At 41.6% G+C, this 20,117-nt stretch overlaps 1 protein-coding gene across 1 annotated transcript in view; it reads left to right on the forward strand.

Moving 5' to 3' along the window:
* CDHR2 (cadherin related family member 2) overlaps positions 1–19,493 on the forward strand; it is a 173,225-nt gene extending 153,732 nt beyond the window's left edge. The window contains exons 27-32 of the mRNA XM_063447280.1: positions 1,337–1,397; positions 7,334–7,461; positions 13,361–13,474; positions 16,722–16,805; positions 17,426–17,480; positions 19,271–19,493. Coding sequence (XP_063303350.1) covers positions 1,337–1,397; positions 7,334–7,461; positions 13,361–13,474; positions 16,722–16,805; positions 17,426–17,480; positions 19,271–19,405 — 577 coding nt within the window. The 3' untranslated portion in view covers positions 19,406–19,493. The remainder of the gene's footprint in view (positions 1–1,336; positions 1,398–7,333; positions 7,462–13,360; positions 13,475–16,721; positions 16,806–17,425; positions 17,481–19,270) is intronic.
* The last annotated feature ends 624 nt before the right edge of the window (positions 19,494–20,117 follow it).

Genomic DNA, 20,117 nt, shown 5'->3' on the forward strand with positions numbered 1-20,117 from the left:
AAGGGGAGCGAGGGAGTGTGAAGGGAGGTAGAGGAGGGGATTTATTTTTTAATGAAAAAGTAACTGGAAAGAGAAAAGAGACGGGAGGGAGGCAGATGGAACAAGAGGGAGGGAAAGCAGGTTTCATCTTGCAGATGCGCCGCCTGTAAGGCAGAATCTTCTTAAATCTGTCACCATTAGCTGTCTGTGCTGGGAACAGGCGTAAATATTGCACAAAATAGAATACAGAATATATGGGATCCAGCTGAACACCTAAGACATAAACAAAACATAGTAACACACTGTATATTTCTATATCAACGTGCCCCTGCAAAAATTGCACTCATTGTCTCCAAGAATTTCAAGTGCCTTAAGAAATCTTTCCCTTAGATGGGAAGCCAGGGCCCCTTTACGTCCTCTGTTTTCCAGATAGGAATCAGGATCCAGGTGGGTAGGTGTAAATAGATTTATATAAAATAGTTTTAACAGACATAAATTAATGTCTAAAGTTAAAATAAATAAATAGTCTCCGGTCCTATGCATTTCGTTCCAATAGGAACTTCCTCAGGGGATGAATATGGAGATATTGACACTTGGTGCACAGAGTAAGGATATTTGGGGAGTAAAAGTACTTTAGTGCTTATCAAAGTATTTAACCAGCCGGGTGCATATAGTTTTAGCTAGATGCTAAGGGGTATCTTCAATGAGCACTCAATTTACTTAATTCTACTGATTTTATTCAGTTCAATTATACCACCCTTCGTTGAAGGGATTGAATTTTCCTCATCTTAAGTAAGATTAGAGAATCCATAGAGTGGATATTCATCCAATGTATATAGCATAAGCTCCTCTGATAAAGAGAATTCCGCAGGGAATGCTGCCACAATCTTAGACGCAGGCCTTCTTGGCAAGATGGCCACAAGATCCCCAATATCTAGGAACCCTGTAGGCATGGAAGACTGCAACTTCATCTCCCTGTAATCTCAGAGTCAAAACTGTATAAACAGAGAGAATGAAATGAGAAAAAGATCATTGAGATGTGCCGTATGAGGACGGCTCACCCGACATGCGTCTTGCAAGCTTCAGTGCCAGCTTTGCCCCTCATCATTTACTCTGTATATATTGGTAATAGTTTTAATGCAGATTTTGCTTTTTATTGTATAAGTGCTTATAAGAGTGTGAGAGCACTTTTTTTTTTTTACCAATAAATTAGTACTTTTAGAAAATTTGCCATTTTCCTGTGTTATATCTATGATGTGTAATGTTGCTGAGGCTCATGTGCCACCTGAGAATTAAAGTTGTATTGTGTGTGTGCGATTAATAACAAGTTATAACTATTAACTGTTTGTTGTTGTAGAATTATCCGGAGTGATACATCATCGCTAAATCAGCTTTTACAGCTGGGACTGAAAGTTATTGTGAGTATCATTACTACAATTCAAAACTCTAACAATAAAACGTGATTGGTGGTTTTTACATGCTTGCGCTATACATACGGCACTGCAAGAGTGCACTAATTTGCCAAGCAAACATGTAACTTAAATTAAAATAAAATATAAAAAAATTAAATATATATTTTTTTAAAATAGCACAAACAATAGTTAATGTTTAGTTAGCTATTAGGAACTTTTCTATTTATCTATTAAGGGACTGTTCATCTTTCAGTTGCACACTTCTACTGATATCTGCTATAAGCAGGCACATCCAACTACAGTAGAATTTTTTAGAACTTATTAAATAAAAGTGCACACAAGGGGCGGAGCCTAGCTGTCGACCTGAATGGCCGAGTTTTCCCTGAGCTCTGTGAAGGATACCCTAACAAAGCTGTTAATCATTGAAAAACCCGCAAAACAGAAGAAAAAGAGTACTCACCCACTTGGGAAAACCGACATGGGTAGGATAAATAAGAAACCCAGATCGGACAAGGGCCTGCCAGCCCGGGATGTCAGCAAATTGTTCTGCAACTGCCAGAGGGCCACATGGGACAACATGGCGCACCTCGATGGGGGTTCCTCGTGCTCATCTGAAAATCTTCTGGACTTGGGACAGGGTAACACCCACAGCATGCAGACGGGATCCTGGCTGCCTCTGACGGAGGATAGAGACCCTGTTACTGCATCCCTACTAAAGAAGATGCTGGCGGAGCTCCAAGCTAACATAGCCGGTGATATGGCCCAATTCTAGAAAGCGGTTGACGACCTGGAGGCAAAGATTGACGACCTGGAGGCCTCCCACGGCAAATAGGACACCAGGCTTTCCAATGGAGAAGCAACTGGAGGAGCTCCACCGGCAGCAGAAAGCAACTGTGGACAGGGTGGATGCCTTGGAAGACCAGCGGAGGAGATATAACCAGTGGTGTATTTAGGATTTGTGCTGCCCTAGGCAGGACGATGCCCGGGCACCCCCCCAATTTAAATTTTTCCCAACCCTTCCTGTCAAGGCTGCACTTTGACTGACAGATGCACACTCACTGACAGACGCACACACTTACTGATAGATGCATACACTCATTGACAGACACACTCTCATATACACTGACAAACAATGACATACACACACACTCACTGATTTGACACACTGATAGACAAACACACACTACTACTCAGACACACACCGACAGACTTACACTCACTGACAGACTCACTGACAGACGCACACACTGACAGATGCACGCACTCACTGACCGACACATACACACTTTCACTCACAGACACACATACTTAGACACACACACCCACACTTACAGATACACACACACATTCACTTAGACACACACTTACAGACACACACACTTACAGACACATACACACACACACATTCACTTATACACACACACTTACAGACACACACACACATACACACTTAAAAACACACACATTCACTCACAGACAAACACACACACATTTCCCCCAACACTCACAAATTATTATTATTTTTTAAAATTTTAATTTAAACCCACTCAGCCTTCCTGGGAAAGCTGGAGTGGATTACTTACCTGCGTTCCAGTGGGGCTGCTGCGCGGGCAGCCTTGTGTCCCGGGCTTGAGTCCCCCAGGACACAAGGCAAACAAGGGATCTGCCTGGGCGTTTGGGGGCAGCTTTTTTTGCTGCCCTCTGCAAAGAGCCGCCCAAGGCAAATGCCTTGTTTGCCTCGTGATAGATACATCCCTGGAGGAGTGCCTGAGCCCCATAGACTTCATTAGAAGATTTCTGGCTGCTAAACTGCCACCTAAACAGGCCAGGGCTGTAAAACTAGATGGTGTTTTCCGCATTCCTAAGCGGCGACTGCGCCACCGACGACTCCACCGGATATCATAATCCGATTTCAGTCTCTACAAGACCAGGCCTCCTTCTGTCAGCCGTCAAGGAGAAGAACTCACTGCAGTGTGAGGGAGCTACTCTACAATTGTTCCCAGACTTAATCAGGAATACCCTGGCCTGGCGTCGATCTTTGCACCATCTCCTCCAGCTCATGCGAGCCAAGGACATTCCCTATCGCTGGGGCCTACCAAGAGCCCTGATAGTTACTGCCCAAGGAGAAACTCACTGTGTGAGCACATTGCAGCATCTGGAAGACCACCTCTGCAAGATGGGTGGAGGTGGTCACCCAGACCGCATCAGCTACAGCGGCCCTGTCTCGCCTAGATCCAGCGACGATAAAACATTTTTACCCCTCGATCCACACAGTCTTCCAGAGCAGTGACCTGAATACCTGAAAAGGACTCGGAAAGTTAGGTCACCAACACCACAGAGACTTACTCTCTTTTACCACCAGTTCTTTTGATTTCTTAGTTTACCTTATTACGTTTATGTTTTCACTCTCACACAGCTGACAGCAGTTTTTATTTATTTAAACACTACCATGTTCTCAACACCTTATGCGATAGACAGATAAGGATCCTTCACTTCTATAACGCTTCTGACACCATTATGCACACATAGGGGTTAGGCCCGGCTGGGCCTCTCACTTCGCCAGACCATTGCTTTGTACCTACCGTAAAGCTGATTTACCACTATACCTCCTCCCTCCCCTCCTTTCCCATCTCTTATGTCACTACCTACTTATCTACACACCGAAACACGGCTAAGGAGAGGGCTTCCATACTGACACTACTACAGTTTGTTTAACTGTGGACTTTACCTATATTATTGTGTTCTTCTTTGCTACCTTACTTTTACAAAATATAAAAAGGGGCAGAACATCTGGGGCATTGGTGCTACATGCAAAGCACTTGTATATCTTATTGTTAACTTTTCCTGTGTACTAACCTCAACTTTTTAATTCTGTATTGCCGAAATCTTGCCTCAATAAAAGAGAGAATTTTTGTTCTCTGACAGATAATGGGAAAAATGAATCTTCTGCACTAGGTGGCGGTGTTTGAGCATTGGGAAGAACCCTGGTTTAAAAGCCCATATCTGATTGCACCATAACCACTTCAATACATTGTAGTGGTTGTGGTATTAAATGTGTCCCTGTAACTAAAAGTTGAACATTTGAGCCACTGTCAAAAAAAAAGCTGCCATCATTATCGTTAATAAAATGTCATCTTTTCTCTGCTGTTCTCACTAATCCTGTGTACACATGAGCCAGCAGTAGTATTATGCAATGCAGACTTTGAAACCAATATTCATAGTCTGTATTGTATCATGTTATTGTCTGTTTCTCTGCAACAATTCTTATCCCTGACATTAAACCAGAATATAGTATGATGAAATCTACTAATGATTTTTGTTCTGTAGCATTTTCACATATGCAGTATCAATGTTACAAGACAATGCAATGTCATTAAATGTATGCTATGCACAGGCCTTGAACTTGCCATGTTAACGAGGGTAATACTTTGCCGCAGGAAACGTAATGGGGATTACATGTCAGCTACTCTGATCAGAAAGCCATTCGTTTTTTTTTTCAAGGATGTTAAGTTATATAATTCAGATTTTTCTTAAAAGAATCAAAAATTTTACATGGACTAACAAGTTTAAAGAGTGATTTGAAGTGGTTATGGTGCTCAATTTGAAACACAGCACATAGAAAATGAAATCAATGAAATCCGCTGCCGGAGGTGTAACTTTATAATTAGCTAACACGGAACAAAAGTTTTGTAAATATATGGCGTCGGTCATTACCGCGCATAGCATGACAGAGGCAGGACCAATGGCGGCATGCCCCCCACTCTCCCCCCCCCCCATCAATAAATTTGTTAAAAATAGTTTCCAAAAGATGTGGATGATATTGTCTGCTTGAGAACACTTTTGATATACAATCTGTACTCTATGCTTGCAAAATCCCCAGAAAATGTGAAGTTTACAAATGATAGAAAACTGAACTTTGCATCCTTACAGACCAAGAGCATCACGCTAAAATGATAGATCAGGGGAACCCTCATGAGATATTCCATAAATTACTCTGCATTTCTTTTGCTTGAAGATTTTGTTTGTAATTAATTTTCAAGCTGTTAAAAATTAGACAAATCGTTATGATTGTTTTTCAGCATTTGGCTTAGTTTTCTGTGACCAGAATGTATTCTAGTTACATGCACAAATTCTGGGACAACAGCCAAATATGAAAGTTAGTCCATATATTTTACACAAATTTTGCAGTTCAACTACAAATGTAGAGTTTAGTAAACAATACTCTAGGTAAGGATGATTAATCTCACTGCTTACTGAGCATCATGGTAAGTGTAGTTAAAGGACACTATAGTCACCGGAACAACTACAGCTTATTGCATTTGTTCTGGTGAGTAGAATCATTTCCTTCAGGCTTTTTGCAGTAAACACTGTCTTTTCAGAGAAAATGCAGTGTTTACATTACAGCCTAGGAATACCTCCACGGGCCATTCCTCAGATGGCTTCTAGAGGTGCTTCCTGGGGCAGTGCTGCAGTGTATGCAGCACTGCCATTCAGTGTCTCCACCCTCTGCATGCAGACACTGAACGTTCCTCATAGGATATACATTGATTCAATTCATCTCTATGAGGAGATGCTGATTGGCCAAGGCTGTTTGACTTCTGCTGGCTCTGCTCCTGATCTGCCTCTTTGACAGTCTCAGCCAATCCTATGGGGAAGCATTGTGATTGGCTCAGACCACCACTTCTCATGACGTCAGCAGGCAGTTCACATGCAGACAGGGGCAGAGTCTGGAGCTTCAGACTTAAATACAAGTAAGATTGTACTATATTTAGAGTGGCAAGAGTGGGTCGGAGGATGTTGAGGGGGGGGCTAGATGGTGGTTTTAACTATTTATGGTTAGAAACACATATTTGTGTTCTTGACCCTATAGTGCTCCTTTAAGACATTTCTGGGGTGCCAGTTTCAGTATCAACGCCCTAGGGGTGCATGCTTTTACCAGATATATAGGACTATTCACTAAAGTGAGAATTTCAAGTGATTCTATAGTGAATTTCAAGTTTAAGGCTAGAGTAGCTGAACTGAAATCATAGCTGACTTAGAGAGTTTTTCCATTTCAGCTACTTTTACCTTAAAGGGATACTATAGTGACAGGAATACAAGCTGTGTTCCTTGCACTATAGCTTCCTTTGCCTCCTCCCTTCCTCGCACCCCTTGCACAGTGAATAAAGTGTTAAAAAACAATTTATTTACTTACCTGATTCCAGTGCCGATGTCACTCGGAGCTGGAATGTGGCTCCACCTCCTCCGATGTCACTCCGCGAGGGTGCGCTAATGCATTGAATTAATGCTTTCCTATGGGGAAATAGCTGACGCTGGATGTCCTCATGCAGAGAATGAGGACGTCCAGTGTCAGTTACCGGACCAAAAGTCCTGTAGCTTTCAGGAAGCCCTCTAGTGGCTCTCTGATAGACAGACCCTGGAGGCAGACTTAGTGCTGCAATGTAAACAACTCCATCTTGTTATTAATGTTGCCCTTTTCTGCCACTGAACATAGTAACTAGAAGGAGAGAAACATACATTTTGTTTTTACACGTTCTTCTCTTAATTTACATTGTGTGCCTTGCCTGTGCCTGGACTGAACTGAATTGTGATGTCTTCCTAAATCTTTTTAAAAGAATATGCAGCATCTAAGGAAAAAAGGTTAGCACAAATTATATGTGATTCTCAGTGTTTAATTTCAGTGTTTAATTCTATCGTGTAATTATTTTCAGAGAAGTGATAATTCCACTTTAGGAACATTTCAGTCTGAGCAGAATAACACGAATAATGTTGAAATTGTTAAAAAAAAGTTACAGAGAGATGTGGTTCGAGACAGCAACTCATTAAGTAATATATACATGAGTCATGACCCTTGTGCAATTGCGGCCAGATCAATATATTGAATATTTCTGGTTATTTATATTGCTGTTTTGCATACTTAAATGTAACCTTTTTATTTACAGGGTGGATCTGGAGTAACCAATGCTGACAAAAAGGATGAAATCTTTTACGGTGTAATCGCTGGTTTGGCTGGCGCCATTCTCCTCATAGTAGTGATATTTATTACAGCTTTATGCTGCATGAGAAAGAGGTACATTTGTTTTCATATGTTTATTATACACCCACTTATCTCTTACATTACCATTCTTGGGAAAACTCAGCTACAGAAATAAACTGACCCACCCCCTTCCCTGATCAAGTCTGCTCCCTTTGGGTGGGGGTTTAGTTACAGTATATGAGTATACATTGCATAAACATACCACAATGACAATTCACCCCATTTTTGGCAGGTCCTACTCTAGCCACCTAATGCCTTCTCTTATGTGATGAACTCACTTACTTTGGAAATCTTTGCTCTTGGGGCTCTTTGCTATGCAAGGTTAAATAGGGCACTGTAATGAGACAGCTGTGACATGGAGTTAGCCAGGACTCCTAAATATATTTATATATTAAACCAGTGGCATAACTACCACTGTCACAGGAATTGCAGCAGTGATTGGGCCCGTCACTCCAGAGAGCCCAGCTGTCACTGGGCTTCCGGCATACCTTCAAGGCCGGTGTGCTGCTGCACTGGCCAGGGGCCCCCAGTTGCTGGGGGATCGTCACGAGGGGAGCATTGTGCTGTGATGCTCCCCTTCTGCCTCTGCGTGTAGTGTGGCTCAGTGGACCACGGCCTAGGAGGAAGTGCTCACTGAGAGAGCGCTTCCTGTCAGATCAGACCTGGTACCACAGTGAGCAGGTGCAGAAGGGGAGGGGGAAGACACATAGTAGGGCAGAGGGAGGGGAATGGGACACATGGATGGGGCTGGCAGGAGAGACTGAGACACATGGAGGGGCTGGGGGAATGAGACACATGAAGGGGCTAGAGGGGATGGAGGGAGGGAGGGAATGGGACACATTGAGGGGCTGTGAGGGAAATGAGACACATGGAGGGGTTGGTTTGGAATAAGACACATGGAGGGGCTGAGTGGATGAGACACATGAAGAGGCTGAGGGGCAGGGAATGAAACACATGGAGGGGCTGGAGTGTGAGACACACCCTTATAATATATGCATGTTTACGTGAGTGCAGCCCTCTTGGTTAAATATGTGAATTTATTTGGCCAACACACGTGGCTTTGCACACCTCCCTGTCACTGGTGTCTCATTCATATATAATAAAAATGTATTAGAATCTGAAGGAATTACAACAAGGGTTTATTTGTTTTAAAATATGAATATAGGAATCATCTTTTGACCAGAAACCATGAAAACTAATTGCACATGAATGAAACTTGCATATAGTTCATTATTCCAATATCCATTTATGGGATTTATAAAAAAAAAGTGCAGATTTTCCTTGAAATTGTCACTTTTACAAAATAAGCCTGAGGGGACATGCAGGGAATTTGAGTGTTTCTCATTGTAATCACTGGCTTAAACGTCCAAAAATACTATTTTCCATAGTATGCCAGTGACTGGTGAGGTAATAAGAAGGGCCATTTGCAGTGTCCATCCATGTTAACTCTTTAAGTTGCAGAGAAGTGCACACATCCATCATTGAAGTGCTTCATAATGTTGGAAGTCTCGAATTTCATTAATGAACCTTAGTTCTTAAAATGAAATTCAGATGAACATAATTCATTTGAACCGATATGAACAGCAAGAAGTGTTTCTTTTAAGCTGTTTGAACAAACTGAGTTTTTCTTCTTGAACCTTGTGTTCTATTACATTAAGGCAGCATTCATAGAGGCAAAACTGGGGCAAGTCCAGAATAAAATTGCTAAATGTGAAGAAAATTCTGTTAGTTTCCATGGCAATAGTTTTTTGCATCTGCCCCAGAATTGCACCTTGTTTGCCTTTATAAATATGGCCCTATGTATTCAGGTTTGAGTGGGATGTGCATGTTTCGCATCTCTCAGAAATAACTGCTTGTCTGCTTTATGCATTCTCACAATGCGGCCATGTACAAAAGAGACTCATTTCTATGGTAATAGAGATATATGAAGACAGTCAGTAATTCTCTATTGAATTTGCTATATGTCAGTGATATCAGTTCTTTGCAAACAGAGTTAAAAAGAATGAATTGCATATTCTACATTAAATGGATGAGCTAGTTGCTCATGCAAAACAAATATTTGATATAGCCAAATCATCATATCTAATTAAGCACACAATGTTCCTCAAATTGAGGCAGTTCACATAGTTGTTCCTAAAAGCATCGCATTCCCCTTTATACGTTGAGAAGGATTAAGTTCCCACGGTGCCCTAGGCAGGTTACATGTTTGGAGACCCCGTTCATTCTTCACATAGGGGTGGCTAAAGGAACACTATAGTCACTCATGTCAATGTAAAATTTGCACAGAAGCATTTGGAAAATCAGTAATATCTGCAACCGAACCGAACCGAAATTTAAAACAATGACTATAATGAAGATGTTTCACCTCCATATACCCCCACCTGCCATCAAGCAGGTGTGAGCATGTTTGCTAAAAAAGGCCCTGTAACAGATCCCTTATACTCCGACTGAGTATATCCGTTGTAATTCTCCCAAGTCCCAAATGAAGCAGTGTAGCTGATCCACCCAAACACTAGTCCAGACCGAGTGAAGGGTGTAAAGGAACTTGTTTAATATTACCAAATTGCCTGCTTATATACACAACCCCCAGCAGGGGTTCTCCACACAATACAATGCAAGCCCCTCCCAAAGATCTCTGTGCCAGGGAGATAATTGCGTTAACGATCGGTAAGCTAATTATCTCCCAAGAACAGAGAGGCAAATACAGTATAAAACATAAAAATACCCCAAAAGATCATAAAAATATATAATAAACCCACAAAATACACCCCTAACTAGCACTGATCTGAGTACTGATCTCCAAATAGTGCTCAAATCCATGCAGTGTAGGGGAAACGCCACCGTGTTAAAGTTCTGACCAGCCACACACACACGTGATTTTATGCCCAAAATAGTTCCAGGGTGTTTGGTGCTTTGGCCGGTTGGTGGTCAACGTTCGGGAGCTTCTGTGGCCGCAATACGGGTGCTCCGCCTGGGTCTCGGGTAGCGTTTGTTCCCCTTAGTCTCAGGCACCTTCCCTCCTAAAAGTCGTTCAAAACCTCGGACCAAGTTGTCCGGAAGCCACACGGTCACCTCATGTTGAAAAACAGTTCCATAACATTCGCAGCTAAGTCCTGCTGAGGTGACCGGGAACCCACATAGTTCTCATGCCGAATTTAGTTCCATAATGATCTTGGATAAGTACCGCTGAGGACAATTTGTGGATTTCTTCATGCGAATGGCCGCCAGGGAGCTAGTGTTCGGTTCCATTCAAATAAGGGAAAAATGTCAAACCAGGGGCACCCAGGGAAAGCTGCTAATGGTGGCTGGGGAGATTTAACTCCCGAACAGGATCTTTGTATATGGCCCATAGTCCTTGGGCAGGAGGCTAGCTAGTAGGTTCCTCCAGGAGCTTGTGGAATTGGCACATTTGCCACAGGCCCCACCCTGAGAAATAATAGGGGGGGCATAGTCACCCTTTGTGTCTCCACCTAGGGCATTGGGTGGGAACTAGAAAAAAACAAATCATCTTCAGCCATGCAAAGGTTGCTGCAAAATTAGCTCTGATAGCGTGGAAAATCCCTTATATAGGTATCCCCACGCTACGACCGATATTGCAAAGCATGGCACAATTTCCCCTATCTGGATTTACCAATCTGGACATTGTTGAATTCCATAGATAATGTCAGAATTTTGCAGTCAGAATGGCCCAATATGAAGCCAGATGGCTTTGCCCCATTCGGTACCAAGTCATTTGGACTTTAGTGCATAACCGTATAAGTGCCTGCATTCATAAACAATGTGACTGAATAAGACTAGCTGTGAATGTGTGAAGGTCCAGGATTTTGAGTCTGTAGCTTTAACATGTTTTACGTTCAATAAATGTCTACATTCTTTCATCCATCAATAGTATAAATCTCGCTCAGCAGTTTAAGACTCGCACTTGTGCTTAGTCCGTGTCTTACAGTCACCAGGGGCGGAACTACTGCAGAGCCCCAAGTAAGCCACCCTCCTGCACACAAAATGTACATTAACAGGAGGGAGGCTTCAAATATAAACAGTATGATATGTATGTGTTCATCTATCTATCTGTGTGTCACTGTGTGTATGTGTATCTGTGTGTCAATGTGTGTATGTTACAGTGTCTGTATCTGAGTGTGTCTGTATATGTGTGTCAAAGTGTGTCTGTGTCAGTGAATGTTTCTGTGTGAGAAGGTGTGTGTATGTGTCATTTTGTGCATCTGTATGTCAAGCAGCGGTGTATTTAAGATTCGTGCTGCCCTTGGCATGTCGAAACTTAGGCACCCCCCCTAATCTAAATTTGCCCACCCCTTCCTGTTTAGGACCAAAACGCACTTTGACTGACAGACACAAACTGATACAACCACTCAGTGACATGCACACCCTTTCAGATATACATACATACACACTCACTGATTTGACACCCATATCATCACTGATTTGATCAGTTTGATTTGAAACACACAATCACTCAGACACAAACTAACAGACACATGCACTCACTGACAGACACATGCACATACTAATAGACACTCACTCACAGACATACACTAGACACAAATACACTAACAGACAAACTCACATATACACACACACATTCACTCACAGATATTCACTGACAGACACATACTCACAGAAAGACACTCGCACTCACAGACAGACACTCGCACTCACAGACAGACACTCGCACTCACAGACAGACACTCGCACTCACAGACAGACACTCGCACTCACTGACAGACACACGCACTCAACAGACAAACATGGGCACTCACTGACAGACACGCGCACTCACTGACAGACACATATGCTCACAGACATACACTGATTACACATACTCAGACATACACTGACAGACAAACATTTACACACATACACACACTCTCACTAACAGAGACACACACATTCACTAACAGACACATACTGACACACACCCTGATACTGACACACTCACATACATTGCCTCACACACTCACAAATCGTTATTTTTTTAAATTAAAATCCACCCAGCCTCCCTACATTTGGGAGAGCTGGAGTGAATTCTTTACCTGGGGCTCTAGAGGGGCTGATGTCCCTGGGATCCAGTGAATGTGCTGGGCTGTATGGCCGGCTGTGCAGGCTCCTGTGCTCCGAAGTGGTTGGGCGAGCATGGGTCCGGTCAATGTTGGCGGTGAGGGAGCTGTGAGCTTCCTGCTCAGCTCCCTCGCGCACTGCTTAGTGATGCCGGAAGCCGGAATAACGTCATATTCCAACTCCCGCATCACTGCGGGTTGCACGACGGAGCTGAGCAGTAAGAGCTTAGAGGACAGCGCTCCCTCTCCGCTCGCCTGTAATATTGGCAGCTGCCCGCCTCAGGGTTGCCCCAAGCGGACCAGGAAGCCCGCTCTTCCCCCCTATGAAAGATGCTGACAGTGTGTGTATTTGTGTGTCTGGGTCAAATGTCAGTGTGTGTATCTCTGTATCAAGGTGTGTGTATATGTTGGTGTGTGTATCTAAGTGTGTTAGTATGTTTCACTGTTTGTATCTATGTGTGTCAGTGTGTGTGTATGTGTCAGTGTGCATTTGAATATTTGTGTGTATGTGTCCATGTGTTTATATTTGTGTATCTGTGTGTGTTAATGTGTACAGATATATATCTGTGTAAGAATGTATGTATGTATATATATATATATATATATATATATATATATATACATGTGTGTGTAAAATGTATGTATGTGGCAGTGTATGTGTGTATATGCATACATCCCAGCAATCAAACATCAACACAACATGCAAACACACCCCTGTAACCAGACACAATCAAACATTACATACAAATACAAAATATTTCTTGCACCAGGGCTCTCTCTACATTAATTCTACCACTGACTGTCTTCTTTAAAGATGTCACTGAAATAATTAAAGGACTCTAATACATTGTTTATTACAGCCATAACAGAAAGCTACGTGCCATCAAAGCTTCAAAGATCGCAAAGACATTACCTGGAGAGGTTGTGCAAGGTGCGGAAGTCATACCTGGAACCAATATGTTTAATTCTGAAAGGTGAGACTTTACAATGTGTGAGGGTGTGGCTTCAGGCCATTGCGATGTTTATATATCAATAATATCCTACCAATATTCTCATCATTTTTCTAAGAGTTATTTTCATGGTGCCAGGAATGGAAAAACTATTTCCAGATTCCTCTAATTTATTTTCTTTGGCAGCATGCCTTGATTTGGCATTAATATCACAGGTAACTTTCAAAGAGGGATTTGTGTAGAGCAACTCTATTATAATGCTTGCCTTCAGCTAATTGTCTTATAAGGCACACCAAGCACGTTTCTGAGAGCACTTCAAAAACGGAGCTCTATATTATGGTAACTCATTAGGAATAAGAATTAAATTAAAATTTTAAGCAAAGCAGCCAACCTGAAAACATATCTGACACTGATTTTTTTCCCATTATGGCACCATGTCTAATTTGGCCTAAAATTTTACATCCATTTTGAATTCATCCTGAATATTTGACAATTCAGACTTTAGTTAAAAGTGGCTTCATGTTAGTTCTGGAAATTTGGTCCTGTACATACAACTCGCACATTATATACACAGTCCACCCCCTACATCATTGGGATGCCTAAAAAGAATAAAAAATGTGTGGCTACTAGACCTGAAAACAGAGCACTGCATGTTCCCAGAACAGGAACCAGTCATCATCACCAACAACAGGGAGCCCACATGAAGAGTTGGTCAACCCAGGACCTGACATAATCCACACATACTGGATAAAGAAACTAACAATGCTGTGTCAATGCCTAGCAGCACAATATAACCTGTTACTAGCAACAGGGTCCCACCCTGACTGGCTAACTCAAGGCAAAACAATATTGGTCATGAAGGACCCTCACCATCTAATTACCGACCAATCACTTGCATCTCCACAACATGCAAAGTCCTGTCAGGCATCATAGCCTCCACAATTGATGGGCATATGAGTCAGTACATGAGCAATAGTCAAAAGAGGATTGGAAACACCAGAGGATCAAAACACCAACTGCTTGTAGACCAAGCAGTCACACAGAATTCTAAGACCAGACAGTCCAATCTGTGCACAGCCTGGATTGACTACAAGAAAGCCTATGCCACACATATATACTGAAATGCTTGGCTCTGTACAAGGTGAGCCTTAACCAATAACTTTATGGGGAAGTGGAAAAGAACTCTAAAAGCCAATTCCAGGACAATAATAATAACATAAAGTGTCGCATATACCAAGGTAAGGCGCTATCTCCAATAATTTTTTGCATAGGCCTTAACCCCCTAAATCATGGAGTGGAAATGGATACAGGTAGTTCCCTACTTTACAAACTAATTGGTTTCGAAGATTAGTTCATAAAGTGAGAGCTAATTTCCCATAAACCACAATGTAATAAACATGGGTTCCGTTCCTGACCAAAATAATTTTCTATTGAAAACCTAAATTATGAAGTACAAATACAAGATGAAAGCATAGCAAATACAAATACATATGTTGTAGGAACATGTACCATATTGAAATCTTCATCAAATCATAATCAGTCATCTTCCTCCACAATGACATGTTGCACTTCTTCGTTTGAGACACTCTTTCGCTCTCATTCACCCCACCAGCCCCTCCATGTGACTCATTTCCCCCCAGACCCCTCAATGTGTCTCATTACCCCCAGCCCCTCCCAGTGTCTCATTGCCCCCTCCCAGCCCCTCCAGATGTCTCATCCCCCCTCCCAGCCCCACCATGCTTCTCATCCCCGCCTCCAAGTGTCTCATATCCCCAAGCCCCCCCCATATGTCTCATTCCCCTCTCCCAGCTCATCCATGTGTCTCATTCCTTCCTCCCAGGCTCATCCATGTGTCCCAATGTCCCCTCCTCCTGTACCTGTCCATGTGTCTCTCCTCTCTCCCCTCCTGTACCTGTCCATGTGTCTCTCCTCTCTCCCCTCCTGTACCTGTCCAGGTGTCTCTTCCTTCTCCCCTCTTGTATCTGCCCATCTGTCTCTTCCTTCTTCCCTCCTGAATCTGCCCATGTGTCTCTCCCCCTACCTTCCTGTACCTGCCCATGTGTCTCTCCCTTCTCCTCTCCTGTATCTGCCCATGTTTATCTCCCTTCTTCCCTCCTGTACCTGCCCATGTGTCTCTACCTTCTCCCCTCCTGGCCAACGTGTCTCTCCCCCCCCTCCTGTACCTGTTCATGGGCATCTCCTCCCTCTACTCCAAAATATTGACATGTACTTGACCTATACCACAACAAAATAGTGAAGTGTTTAGTGTACCACAACAAAATAGTGAAGTGTTTCAATGTCCAAATAACTGATACAATTCTTTGTGTGATACACATTTGTTTTTATAAGGAAATCTTGCATTTTTCCCACAGTGGAAAATGTGATCAAATGTTACTTTTTGTGAAAAAATTCTAATTGTTGGAGTCGGACTTTGCCAATGATGAACATTCCACTGGTGCATGCAAATTATAGCTGTAAAGGTTTATGCTTTGTTTAGACTTTTGAAAGGTCTAATTATTCCTAAATGCCATGGTGAGTCTATTGTGTTGCTCCCAGCAGTAAATACACACTGTTCCTTGTAAGCAAATATGGGCACTGTGAAAATAATAAGCTGCACAATTGCTCTATGATAGATTAAAATGAAATGGTAACACGCTGGATTCTATTTTACATTCATAGTTTGTTTTCTATTGATATTTGAGATGGAACTTTTAATGTATGATGAACTCAACACATTCGGGTCAACTGAGTGATGTATTGGATGGATTCATATTAAAAACAACTGTATGTTTTAAAAGCAAATAATAACAGCACATGTAGAAAACTGCAGGTTTCCACAAACAAGCACACGCTTTTTAGGAGAAAAGGACCACAGGAATATTGGATGGCAACCAAATGGATGCTACTTTGGCATACGACCTCAAGCTGTGCATCACTCTGGATTCAGTTTCAATGTGGACCACTCCACTCCTTGGCATCTGATACCTCCCTGCACCTGCGTCATTCTAGCAACGCAGCTAACTCACATTTCATCTCTGACACTAGTTAATGGCATTGATATTAGACTTTTTAAGATGATGACCCGGTTTGTTCATTGCCCTGTTGTGTGTAACCATGTACTTCAATCACGGTAATTTGTCTTTATGACATTTATACATGATAACTTTTTAACATAATATTAAAACTATGTTCAAAAAAAATTGTCATAAATAATACTCATATGAAAGTTTTCTTATGGCTAAAATGTTTTTCTATTCTCATTTTATTTTAGAGCCAACCCTATACTGAATGTGGATCTGGGCCCCATCATAGATCTTGGCTTTGACGAGAACAGTTCCATAAGTGACAGTATCAGGTTAGTCTAAAATGTACTATTTAACTTTTTACACATTCATTCATGTACAAAATCCTTGTACAGTCAAAAGAAAAGCCGAGCTTAAAATATTGCATGGTTCCTAATGTGTTGTGTGAGCACTGCAAAGCTCGGTAGAACATGAGTGTATTTGCAAAGACCTTTCTGTATTATAGGACAACACTCAACTAAAGCTCAACAAAATTGTAAACCTTAGTAACAGTAAAATTTAGATAGCTGGGTGAATGAGACTGCTTTTACCATTGTGAGGTTTTCAGCTTAAAAAAAAAATAAAACAGGGACCGTTACTACTTTGGATATTACAATGAATAAAACATTGGAAATCATCCGTCACATGCTTTTCATGTGATGCTCTGTTTTATTTTTAATGTATATTAAAACTTTACCATTCGGTTCAGAAGGAGCCAGTACAGAGATTTTTAGTTTCAGGATAAAGCTAAATTCAGGAGTGTGGATTTCAACAGTTACATTTCAGACCTGAAAACACAGGTTTGTTAATACAGGGGATAAGTCAACATTTTAGTAATACTTCTCCTTAAAACCTAAGATATTTTGTGTGAAATCTACCTTCTGCTATCTGTTTAACTGCTTTTCTTTTCCAGTGTGGATTCTCTTTATCACCACATACAAAATAAAGGTGACTCGTCCATGCCCCAGGTGAGGAGTTTCTATAGTTTTATTATTATTGTTATTATTATTCATTAACGGTGGCTGGCCAGCGCTTACTAACCTGTTGCCACATCAAAAACCAAAAAAAATAAAATAAACAATGGGGCTAAATAAGATCCCCATATTGCTATAATGGAGGTTGTAAGCCTCAATTTGCCCCTTCTGAACATTAAAAACTAGCCACTGGGCAGCATCCTGTGAGGAAATGGGGGGGGGGGGGGACATAAACTTTCAATTTTAAGGGGGAAACTTGTGTCCCCTCCCCTAGTCACCAACCATGCTGTCTATTGTTCCTTGCAATTTCCCACACCTTTGCGAGATGAGTAATTATTTGTAATAAAGGAGGGAACCAATTGTCCATGTCCCAGGTCCCCACACATGGGTGGAGGCCCTAATTAATTATAAAATAAGAGGGGTAGACATGTCACTGTCAATCACCCGAAACAAAAGTCACCCACCCCGGTTGGCTAGGTGTTCCTAGCCAACTTAGCCACCCTTAAAATAAAGTTTCTACCTACCACCCTCACTCCTATAATAGTTAGGAGGGGACCCAAAAAATCTAAAACCTGTAAAAAAAAATTATAAGTCTTCTTTAGCCCAATGTCATAAATTAAAATAAAAAAAGGCCTGATTGCAAAAAAAAACCACTGGAAAATATAAAAAACCCTGCAGTATGAGCGCTCATGGCAGGAAATGCTCTTTTATAGGCTTTCTCACCCTATGACAGCTCTCACAAAGCATCTCTCTAATTGGTTGGCCATTAAACCAACCAGTCAGAGTACTCTGACACACAAGTCTCAAGAGAAGTGAGATTTTAGCTGTCAGGCTGCATTAGTTTTGGCTGAAATCTTGAACAAATTCAGGCCCATTAGAGGCCTGACGTACAAAATCTAATTATGATGAATTCCATCATCAATGTGCATATTTTGCAGTCCAAATGGCCCCGTACAGCAGCAAATGATTTTGCCCCATTCAGTTCGGGGACATTCTGACTTCAGTGAATAATCCTGTATCTTTACATTATATTTTTAGACTAGGATTAGTGTTAGGGTTGGTGCTAAAAATAGAATTACTTGTAGGGTTAGACCTACTTTTAGATAGTGTGCTAGGGTAGTGTAAGTCAGTGGTCCCCAACCCAGTCCTCATGGGCCACCAACAGGCCAAGATTTATGTATTTCCCTTTTTTATTCAAATAGAGATACTGACAAAACCTGGACGGTTCACGGGATTGGGGACCACTGGTGTAAGCATTAAGGGAAGGAGCTCAGTGCCCTGATGCTTCTTTAGATTAGACACTCCTGGGCAGTAACTATGACATTGACTGCCATTGATTTAGATTTAGAACTAAAATAATAGCAGCCTCCACTCAGTACAACTTCTGCTAATGTGTTATGCACTATTCATTGCACCATACCTATTCTGTAACATGATATACTATTGAAATAACGGGCACATCATGTAGTACAATCAAGAGTAGCTGAGTGACTGCATAAGCATACGTATGGTCACCTTAACATGGCACCTGCCTTTATGTACTACTTTGGTTTATTGGTTTATTTTTTATTTCTGCATTATCACAGCTGGTACATGACTCAGAATACGCTTTGCCCGGTCTCCAGTTAGTGAGCCAAAAAATTGTTCTTCCCTTTCTTTGTTTTTCTATAATGTTAAGATCGCTGTGACGTTACTGATTTTTTTTTTCACTTTAGATTCATGCCTTACTTGTTGTTCTGATTCCCCCCCCCCCCCCCCCCCCCCACATTTCTTGTACTTCTCAGGAAAGCCAGGAAGCAGCCATTGCACCTGAGGTCTCAAATGACACGCTAAATGGGAAGGAACCTTTGGCGCTCGCTCTTACTGATAGGATCAACAAGGCTTATGACAACGTAGCCCTGGACACCACAGATTTATAGCTGTCTGAAATACTTTGATTATCCAATCACATTAAATGGACCTGTTGCCTACACAGTTTTAAAACGTTTCTCCAAACACCATGGCCACTTCAGTATGTGCAGAGATTGGATATTAAATGCTGCAGATACTGAGATATTTTTGTTCCTGCCTGACAGGGCTGTCTTAACAGCATTATAGGCCCCTCGGCAAAGCAGTGCACTGGGAAAAATTTAAATTGTGGATACAATGAAGCTTATATTTATTGGTACCTCAACAAAATCAATGTTTAAACATTAAAAAACATGCTGTACAGGAGAGATTAATCCACACAAATGTTTTGATAATATTACATGAGCCTTGAAATTGCAAAACCTGAAATTCTACCTAAAAATGGTACTCATTTAGTAAAATATACAGATGGAGATAGCACAGTACGAAATTACTATGAATTATTTATTATTAATCAAGTGTTCGGCACAAACATTTGTGAGATTTCTTTGGAGAGAATTGCGTTATAATTGGCTTGAAGCCAATGGTCTTCAGGATGTCATTTTCCTTACATGAGTGAAAGCCAGTTAAAACGATGCTGTCCCAGTGAGTGCAATTTCAAAATTTTAATCAAATAAACATTTTAATAATGAGGGTTTGAAGGTTCTGAATAAATCTTCTGCTATAATATACTAAAAAGTTGGCAAGCCTATCGGGCCCCTATGCTCGTAGGGCCCCTGGGCA

The sequence above is a fragment of the Pelobates fuscus genome, chromosome 3 (assembly GCF_036172605.1).
Source record: "Pelobates fuscus isolate aPelFus1 chromosome 3, aPelFus1.pri, whole genome shotgun sequence".
Taxonomy (NCBI): Eukaryota; Metazoa; Chordata; class Amphibia; order Anura; family Pelobatidae; genus Pelobates; species Pelobates fuscus.